The following is an 11,311-nucleotide window of genomic DNA, read 5'->3' on the forward strand; positions in this document are numbered from 1 at the left end:
GTTTACAAAGCAAAATCCAAATGACTGAAATGGCAACCAATAATAGTTTTTACAATTATTGTGTACTATACGCTTTATTTTGTTAAAAATATTGCAAGTAGCATTAGATACCCCACATTTAATAAACCATCTGAGTAAAAACAATACTGGCAAATTCTACAAGTTTAACATTGGTGTGGTATTTTTCATTGCTATAATCGATTATAACATTTTTAGTCCACGTTTTGTTTGCAGGGTATGAATTTTATTGTTGGCTTTCTGCTGATCATAACAAAAGATGAAGAAAAGTCTTTTTGGCTGATGGATGCACTCCTTGGAAGAATATTACCAGGTGTGTACTCCCACTCTTCTTCTGTCTATTGATAAAAACTTTTGTTTTACTTTTATGTTTTATGGCCTTTTTGACAAAACCAACAACTGTTTTTTTTTTTATAATAACTATAATAAGAAACATGCAAAATGGGCAATATTTTTCAAAAATAATTCACTGAGTGGAATATTTGTGGTTTTACTGTAATTACAACAAAAGTAGGACAAAATTTCATGACAGGATTGATTTTGTTATAATTAGGGATGGGTGCCAGTCACATTTGAACTCAACAGGACCAAATTTCGGTACATTTGTTTGTGTTTTAGGGTTGTCTAAATACCAATATTTTAGTACCGTATCAAAATATACTGATACTTTTCTAAATTAAAGCCACCCAAAAAAATAACATTATTGGCTTTATTTTTTTATTTTTATTATGTTTTCTGATTGCAATTGAAGAACACTTAATTAAAATAGTGACCCTCAAACCCTTAAAAAAAAAAAAAAAAAAGGAGCCGTAATTTTTCTGAAGCAGTACAGTACCATTTTTACTTCATTACCGGTATACGGTACAACCTCAGCGTGACGTCACGCCTGGTTGCCGACTCACTTGACTCTTCGCACTCCAGCTAACTAAATAATGTTGTACTTTTTAATGCCAACAAGGAAATTCACTTCAAAAAACTCTCCGACGTTCATAAAGTAAGGCTCCACTTTTCCCCCCAAAAAATGCGCTAGCTTCATGCCAAAATACATTGGCTTTGCTATTGATATGCTACTGATTAGCATTAGCAATTTTACATGGCGATTTCAACACCTCCAAATTTGTTGACGAAAACTACAACTAAGATGCACGTTACAAACACTTTACTTACAGTGTTAACACTTTTTAGAACGCAAAAAAACACTTCTATCAGATGTTTTGGACTTGCAACCGTAATAAATGTCAATACTTTGTAGACACAAACATGTGGTAATAAAACATGATACAACTGGACAACAGTTGTCATGAACAGCTAATTTTTAATGTTGCAATAAAAACTGATTTTATTACAAAATTGTAATTATATATGAACATGGTTACACCCACCCCAGGTACCATACCATGACACCGTTGGATTTTACATGAATCGCTGATAACTCCAGCTAAGTAACGTTCTAATTTTTAATGCCAACAAAGAAATTCACTCCAAAAAAAACGCTCCGACGTAAGTAAGGTAAGGCTCCACTTTTCCTCCCCAAAATTTGCTTGCTTCTTGCTAACATACATTGGGCTTTGCTATTGACATGCTACTGATTAGCATTAGTAATTTTGCATGGCGATTTCAACACCTCCAAAATTGTGGACTAAAAGATGCACGTTACAAACACTTCACTTCCAGTATTAACACATTTAAAGGCCTACTGAAATTAGATTTTCTTATTTAAACGGGGATAGCAGGTCCATTCTATGTGTCATACTTGATCATTTCGCGATATTGCCATATTTAGTAGATTTAGTAGAGAACATCGACAATAAAGTTCGCAACTTTTGGTTGGTAATAAAAAAAGCCTTGCCTGTACCGGAAGTAGCAGACAATGTGCGCGTGACGTCACGGGTTGTGGGGCTCCTCAGTGTTTACAATCATAGCCACCAGCAGCAAGTGCGACTCGGACCGAGGAAGCGACGATTTCCCCATTAATTTGAGCTAGGATGAAAGATTCGTAGATGAGGAAAGTGAAGCACAAAAAAAACACGCTGAAGGCGACGGCAGTGGGAGCAATTCAGATGTTATTAGACACATTTACTAGGATAATTCTGGAAAGTCCTTTATCTGCTTATTGTGTTAATAGTTTTTTAGTGAGATTATAAAGTCATACCTGAAAGTCGGAGGTCTGCAGGGACCACCAGTGTCTCTGAGGGAAAATGGAGGAGCCAAGATCACAGCTGCCTTTTTGACAGCTGCTGCAGGAGGTCGCACAATCCGCTCAAGTGTTTGGTAAGAGCCGACTTAATATCACAATTTTTCCATTCAAAAACTTGCTGGTTGACGTAGAGAAACATGTTCGCTTGACCGTTCTGTGTTAAAGCTTCACAACAAACACAGAAACACCGGTTGTGTTTCGGTTGCTAAAGGCAGCTGCAATCCACCGCTTTCCACCAACAGCATTCTTCCTTATAGTCTCCATTATTAATTGAACAAATTGCAAAAGATTCAGCAACACAGATTTCCAAAATACTGTGTAATTATGCGATAAAAACAGACTACTTTTAGCCGTGAGTGGTGATGGGAGAACATGTCCGCTCCAACCAATAACGTCACAAGCATGCGTCATCATTCCGCGACGTTTTTAACAGGATACCTCGCGGGAAATTTAAAATTGCAATTTAGTAAACTAAACCGGCCGTATTGGCATGTGTTGCAATGTTCATATTTCATCATTGATATATAAACTATCAGACTGCATGGTGGGTAGTAGTGGGGTTCAGTAGGCCTTAAAGTGCACAACAAAAACCACCACTGCCATCTAATGTCTTGGACTTGCAACTGCAATAAATGTCATACTTTGCAGACACAAAACATGTGAATAAAACAAGGTACAACTGGACAACAGTTAGCATGTACAGCTATTTTTTAATGTTGCAATAAAAATATTTTATTACAAAATAATTAATTATATATGAACATTGTCACACCCAACCCAGGTACCGTAAAATGGCACTGTTGGATTTTACGTGAACTGCCAATCATTCCAGCTAACTCTTTAAGTAATGTTTAAATTTTAAATGCCAACAAAGAAATTCACTCCAAAAAAATGCTCCGACTTAAGTAAGGTTCCACTTTTCCCAAAAAAATGCGCTAGCTTCTTGCCTTGACTCTGCTATTGACATACTGATTAGCATTAGCAATTTTATATGGCGATTTCAACACCTCCATATTCGTTAATGAAAACTTACAACTAAGATGCGCATTACACTTTACAGTATTAACACTTTAGGGCGCAACAAAAAACAATGCTGCCATCTAATGTCTTGGACTTGCAACTGTAATAAATGTCATACTCTGTAGACACAAAAAGTGTGAATAAAATAGGATATCTGGACATCAGTTAGCTGAATCAGCTATTTTTTAATGTTATATAAACTGATTTTGTTACAAAAATAATTCATATATATGAACACAGTCACGCCCAACCCAGGTACGTAACACCTTAGGACCGACGGGATTCAGTCAGTGACAAAAAATACAGCATTTGCTACCCATTCCTAGTTACGTTAGACAAAAAATACTATTAGGTTAGTAATTGAGCTGACAAAAGTATTTCATTTTTATCTGAGATCATTTTCATTGTTTCAGCAGTTTCACTCATTTATGTTGAGGGCGGTATAGCTCGGTTGGTAGAGTGGCCGTGCCAGCAACTTGAGGGTTGCAGGTTCGATTCCCGCTTCCGCCATCCTAGTCACTGCCGTTGTGTCCTTGGGCAAGACACTTTACCCACCTGCTCCCAGTGCCACCCACACTGGTTTAGATGTAACTTAAATATTGGGTTTCACTATGTAAAAGCGCTTTGAGTCACTAGAGAAAAGCGCTATATAAATATAATTCACTATGTTTGTCAAAGCTCAGAGGATTATATTTATTAGGGGGTGCAATTACACCAAAAAGATTTTCAATCATCAAGAATGAGATGCATGTAGTTTTCATGTAAAAGTGTATAAAAATACTAGAGTAAAGCCGTGTGCTGGACTTGCAGACTACTACAGTCCAGGCATGTTGGGCTTGAAGACGGACCAGGAGGTGTTGGGGGAGCTGGTGAAGTCCAAGTCCCCCCGGGTGTGGCAGACCATGATGGAGCATGGCGTGACCTGGACCTTGGTGACGTCTCGCTGGTTCATCTGTCTCTACGTGGACGTGCTGCCGGTGGAGGTGAGCTCCTCCCACCTCCTGGACCCCCGCTCTCCCATTCACCCCCACCCACCACTCCCTGCTTGCAGACCGTTCTTCGGATCTGGGACTGCTTGTTTTACGAGGGCTCCAAAATCCTCTTCCGCGTGGCTCTGACGCTGATCCAGCAGCATGGAGACCAGATCCAGGCAGCACGCTCCCTGCCAGACGTGTGCCAGGCCTTCAGGCAGCTGACACACAGTCGCCTTGTCCACGACTGTCATGCATTCATGCAGGTCAGTCCCATCATCTTCATCAACCATCCATCTTACTGCTACTCCTCTTCATCAACCATCCATCTTACTGCTACTCCTCTTCATCAACCATCCATCTTACTACTCTTCCTCTTCATCAACCATCCATCTTACTACTCTTCCTCTTCATCAACCATCCATCTTACTGCTACTCCTCTTCATCAACCATCCATCTTACTACTCTTCCTCTTCATCAACCATCCATCTTACTACTCTTCCTCTTCATCAACCATCCATCTTACTACTCTTCCTCTTATTAACCACCCATCTTACTCTTCCTCTTCATCAACCATCCATCTTACTACTCCTCTTCTTATCAACCATCCATCTTACTCCTCTTCTCATTAACCATCCATCTTACTACTCCTCTTCTTATCAACCATCCATCTTACTCCTCTTCATCAACCATCCATCTCACTACTCTTCATCAAGTCCATTTTACTACTCCTCTTCATCAACCATCCATCTTACTCTTCATCAACCATCCATCTTACTACTCCTCTTCAACCATCCATCTTACTACTCCTCTTCATCAACCATCCATCTCACTACTCTTCCTCTTCATCAACCATCCATCTCACTACTCTTCCTCTTCATCAACCATCCATCTTACTACTCTTCCTCTTATTAACCACCCATCTTACTCCTCTTCCTCTTCATCAACCATCCATCTTACTACTCTTCCTCTTATTAACCACCCATCTTACTCTTCCTCTTCTTATCAACCATCCATCTTACTACTCTTCCTCTTATTAACCACCCATCTTACTACTCTTCATCAACCATTCATCTTACTACTCTTCCTCTTCATCAACCATCCATCTTACTACTCTTCCTCTTCATCAACCATCCATCTTACTACTCTTCCTCTTATTAACCACCCATCTTACTCTTCCTCTTCTTATCAACCATCCATCTTACTCCTCTTCTCATTAACCATCCATCTTACTACTCTTCCTCTTATTAACCACCCATCTTACTACTCTTCATCAACCATTCATCTTACTACCCTTCCTCTTATTAACCATCCATCTTACTACTCTTCCTCTTATTAACCACCCATCTTACTCTTCCTCTTCTTATCAACCATCCATCTTACTCCTCTTCTCATTAACCACCCATCTTACTACTCTTCATCAACCATCCATCTCACTACTCTTCATCAAGTCCATTTTACTACTCCTCTTCATCAACCATCCATCTTACTCTTCATCAACCATCCATCTTACTACTCCTCTTATTAACCATCCATCTTACTACTCCTCTTCAACCATCCATCTTACTACTCCTCTTCATCAACCATCCATCTCACTACTCTTCCTCTTCATCAACCATCCATCTCACTACTCTTCCTCTTCATCAACCATCCATCTCACTACTCTTCCTCTTCATCAACCATCCATCTTACTACTCTTCCTCTTCATCAACCATCCATCTTAGTACTCTTCCTCTTCATCAACCATCCATCTTAGTACTCTTCCTCTTCATCAACCATCCATCTCACTACTCTTCCTCTTCATCAACCATCCATCTCACTACTCTTCCTCTTCATCAACCATCCATCTCACTACTCTTCATCAACCATCCATCTTACTACTCTTCATCAACCATCCATCTTACTACTCTTCATCAACTATCCATCTTACTACTCCTCTTCAACCATCCATCTCACTACTCTTCCTCTTCATCAACCATCCATCTTACTACTCTTCCTCTTCATCAACCATCCATCTTAGTACTCTTCCTCAACCATCCATCTTAGTACTCTTCCTCTTCATCAACCATCCATCTTACTACTCCTCTTCATCAACCATCCATCTTAGTACTCTTCCTCTTCATCAACCATCCATCTTAGTACTCTTCCTCTTCATCAACCATCCATCTTACTACTCCTCTTCTTATCAACCATCCATCTTACTACTTTTCTTATCAGCCATCCATCTTACTCCTCTTTTCATTAACCATCCATCTTAGTACTCTTCCTCTTCATCAACCATCCATCTTACTCTTCCTCTTCATCAACCATCCATCTTACTACTCTTCTCATTAACCATCCATCTTACTACTCCTCTTCATCAACCATCCATCTCACTACTCTTCATCAACTGTCCATTTTACTACTCCTCTTCATCAACCATCCATCTTACTCCTCTTCTCATTAACCATCCATCTTACTACTCTTCCTCTTATTAACCACCCATCTTACTACTCCTCTTCATCAACCATCCATCTTACTACTCCTCTTCATCAACCATCCATCTCACTCCTCTTCATCAACCATCCGTCTTAGTACTCTTCCTCTTCATCAACCATCCATCTTAGTACTCTTCCTCTTCATCAACCATCCATCTTACTCTTCCTCTTCATCAACCATCCATCTTACTACTCCTCTTCTTATCAACCATCCATCTTACTACTCCTCTTCATCAACCATCCATCTCACTACTCTTCATCAACTGTCCATTTTACTACTCCTCTTCATCAACCATCCATCTTACTCCTCTTCTCATTAACCATCCATCTTACTACTCCTCTTCATCAACCATCCATCTTACTACTCCTCTTCATCAACCATCCATCTCACTCCTCTTCATCAACCATCCATCTTACTACTCTTCCTCTTATTAACCACCCATCTTACTCTTCCTCTTCTTATCAACCATCCATCTTACTCCTCTTCTCATTAACCACCCATCTTACTACTCTTCATCAACCATCCATCTCACTACTCTTCATCAAGTCCATTTTACTACTCCTCTTCATCAACCATCCATCTTACTCTTCATCAACCATCCATCTTACTACTCCTCTTATTAACCATCCATCTTACTACTCCTCTTCAACCATCCATCTTACTACTCCTCTTCATCAACCATCCATCTCACTACTCTTCCTCTTCATCAACCATCCATCTCACTACTCTTCCTCTTCATCAACCATCCATCTCACTACTCTTCCTCTTCATCAACCATCCATCTCACTACTCTTCCTCTTCATCAACCATCCATCTCACTACTCTTCATCAACTGTCCATTTTACTACTCCTCTTCATCAACCATCCATCTTACTCCTCTTCTCATTAACCATCCATCTTACTACTCTTCCTCTTATTAACCACCCATCTTACTACTCCTCTTCATCAACCATCCATCTTACTACTCCTCTTCATCAACCATCCATCTCACTCCTCTTCATCAACCATCCGTCTTAGTACTCTTCCTCTTCATCAACCATCCATCTTAGTACTCTTCCTCTTCATCAACCATCCATCTTACTCTTCCTCTTCATCAACCATCCATCTTACTACTCCTCTTCTTATCAACCATCCATCTTACTACTCCTCTTCATCAACCATCCATCTCACTACTCTTCATCAACTGTCCATTTTACTACTCCTCTTCATCAACCATCCATCTTACTCCTCTTCTCATTAACCATCCATCTTACTACTCCTCTTCATCAACCATCCATCTTACTACTCCTCTTCATCAACCATCCATCTCACTCCTCTTCATCAACCATCCATCTTACTACTCTTCCTCTTATTAACCACCCATCTTACTCTTCCTCTTCTTATCAACCATCCATCTTACTCCTCTTCTCATTAACCACCCATCTTACTACTCTTCATCAACCATCCATCTCACTACTCTTCATCAAGTCCATTTTACTACTCCTCTTCATCAACCATCCATCTTACTCTTCATCAACCATCCATCTTACTACTCCTCTTATTAACCATCCATCTTACTACTCCTCTTCAACCATCCATCTTACTACTCCTCTTCATCAACCATCCATCTCACTACTCTTCCTCTTCATCAACCATCCATCTCACTACTCTTCCTCTTCATCAACCATCCATCTCACTACTCTTCCTCTTCATCAACCATCCATCTCACTACTCTTCCTCTTCATCAACCATCCATCTTACTACTCTTCATCAACTATCCATCTTACTACTCCTCTTCAACCATCCATCTCACTACTCTTCCTCTTCATCAACCATCCATCTTACTACTCTTCCTCTTCATCAACCATCCATCTTAGTACTCTTCCTCTTCATCAACCATCCATCTTAGTACTCTTCCTCTTCATCAACCATCCATCTCACTACACTTCCTCTTCATCAACCATCCATCTCACTACTCTTCCTCTTCATCAACCATCCATCTCACTACTCTTCCTCTTCATCAACCATCCATCTTACTACTCTTCATCAACCATCCATCTTACTACTCTTCATCAACTATCCATCTTACTACTCCTCTTCAACCATCCATCTCACTACTCTTCCTCTTCATCAACCATCCATCTTACTACTCTTCCTCAACCATCCATCTTAGTACTCTTCCTCTTCATCAACCATCCATCTTACTACTCCTCTTCATCAACCATCCATCTTAGTACTCTTCCTCTTCATCAACCATCCATCTTAGTACTCTTCCTCTTCATCAACCATCCATCTTACTACTCCTCTTCTTATCAACCATCCATCTTACTACTTTTCTTATCAGCCATCCATCTTACTCCTCTTTTCATTAACCATCCATCTTAGTACTCTTCCTCTTCATCAACCATCCATCTTACTCTTCCTCTTCATCAACCATCCATCTTACTACTCCTCTTCTCATTAACCATCCATCTTACTACTCCTCTTCATCAACCATCCATCTCACTACTCTTCATCAACTGTCCATTTTACTACTCCTCTTCATCAACCATCCATCTTACTACTCCTCTTCATCAACCATCCATCTCACTACTCTTCCTCTTATTAACCACCCATCTTACTACTCCTCTTCATCAACCATCCATCTTACTACTCCTCTTCATCAACCATCCATCTCACTCCTCTTCATCAACCATCCGTCTTAGTACTCTTCCTCTTCATCAACCATCCATCTTAGTACTCTTCCTCTTCATCAACCATCCATCTTACTCTTCCTCTTCATCAACCATCCATCTTACTACTCCTCTTCATCAACCATCCATCTCACTACTCTTCATCAACTGTCCATTTTACTACTCCTCTTCATCAACCATCCATCTTACTCCTCTTCTCATTAACCATCCATCTTACTACTCCTCTTCATCAACCATCCATCTTACTACTCCTCTTCATCAACCATCCATCTCACTCCTCTTCATCAACCATCCATCTTAGTACTCTTCCTCTTCATCAACCATCCATCTTACTCTTCCTCTTCATCAACCATCCATCTTACTACTCCTCTTCTTATCAACCATCCATCTTACTCCTCTTCTCATTAACCATCCATCTTACTACTCCTATTCATCAACCATCCATCTCACTACTCCTCTTCATCAACCATCCATCTCACTACTCTTCATCAACTGTCCATTTTACTACTCCTCTTCATCAACCATCCATCTTACTCCTCTTCTCATTAACCATCCATCTTACTACTACTCTTCATCAACCATCCATCTTACTACTCCTCTTCATCAACCATCCATCTCACTCCTCTTCATCAACCATCCATCTTACTACTCTTCCTCTTCATCAACCATCCATCTTACTACTCTTCCTCTTCATCAACCATTCATCTTACTACCCTTCCTCTTATCATTAACCGTCCATCTTTTCTTATCAGCCATCCATCTTACTCCTTTTTTCATTAACCATCCATCTTACTCCTCATCAACCATCTATCTTACTCATCTTATTTTTGATCATCCATCCATCTTCCTCTTCTCATTAACCCTTGCTGTCCCGTCCTAGAGAATCTTTGCGGAACCAGGAAGTCTTTCCCTGGCAACGCTGACCAAACTGCGAGTGAGGTGTGGAGATCGTATCAGCGCTCAGGAAGACAACTGACTTTTTTTTTAACATTCCTTGTAGCACCTTCTGACATTCTCACTCACATGTACAATTATCTGAATGTAAAATTATATAAATGTACATGTACAATTTGAATGTACAATTACCATTATGTAAATGTAAAATTATCATGTACATGTACAATTATGTAATTGTACAAAATGTAAAATGACACTATGTAGATGTGCAATTACCATGTAAATGTACAATTCTATCATATTTCTATCTACCTGGTGAAAGGAGCCCAACTGTGCAAGTCTTCCTCTTAGTTAGCACTTTTTCTTCAGACTTGAATTGTTTTGTACACTAAAGATATTTTAGTCATCCTGACTCTTGCAACATACATTTCTTGCATAAACTGCAGCATCTGACATTTCAACTTGGAATATAAAATATTTTTGCAGACATTACAGTGTTCAAGTCTTCTTGTGTCAGTGGACAAATGTACGCCTGGGTTTGGCTGGTTGGTTGTCTCACAAATTGCCTGAAAATTGTCAGCATTTTTTTGTAGTTTGCTGTATGTAATTGTTATATTGATTTATAACTCATACGTAAAAAAATATATTATATTATTGAGTTTATGGTTGATTTATTTGTAATATTTTAATTAAATTAGGTTCCTTTCATTTATTCTTAAACTGATTTAATTCAAAATTCACATGAAATATTTTAAATAAATTGAATATCAACGATTTAATTTATATGTATTTTTTGTTAAATTATGGCATTTTCTTTTATCTACATTTTTTAAATTAATTTTTAATATGGTATGGAGTTTGTTAAATTGATTAAATTCATAAATTATTTTAAATTGTGTTTAACATTAAATTGATGTAATTGATAAGTAACATGTTCAGTTATTAAATTGGGCTTTAAATTGTGTAATTTTTATTTCAGTTTTCATTTATTGTTAGATTTACATGAGGGCACTCCTGGATAATTTGGGGCCTTGAGCTGAATTTTATTTGAAAGGCCC

At 38.9% G+C, this 11,311-nt stretch overlaps 1 protein-coding gene across 2 annotated transcripts in view; it reads left to right on the forward strand.

Annotated features, from left to right (window-relative positions):
* The window catches only part of LOC133543044 (growth hormone-regulated TBC protein 1-A-like), a 27,561-nt gene extending 16,819 nt beyond the window's left edge, over positions 1-10,742 (forward strand). For both annotated transcript variants that reach the window (XM_061887426.1, XM_061887427.1), the window contains exons 5-8: positions 235-331; positions 4,046-4,218; positions 4,287-4,472; positions 10,237-10,742. In XM_061887426.1, the coding sequence (XP_061743410.1) occupies positions 235-331; positions 4,046-4,218; positions 4,287-4,472; positions 10,237-10,332 (552 nt within the window). In that variant the 3' untranslated portion in view covers positions 10,333-10,742. The remainder of the gene's footprint in view (positions 1-234; positions 332-4,045; positions 4,219-4,286; positions 4,473-10,236) is intronic.
* Positions 10,743-11,311: the final 569 nt, after the last annotated feature.

This window comes from Nerophis ophidion, linkage group LG25 (assembly GCF_033978795.1).
Source record: "Nerophis ophidion isolate RoL-2023_Sa linkage group LG25, RoL_Noph_v1.0, whole genome shotgun sequence".
NCBI lineage: Eukaryota > Metazoa > Chordata > Actinopteri > Syngnathiformes > Syngnathidae > Nerophis > Nerophis ophidion.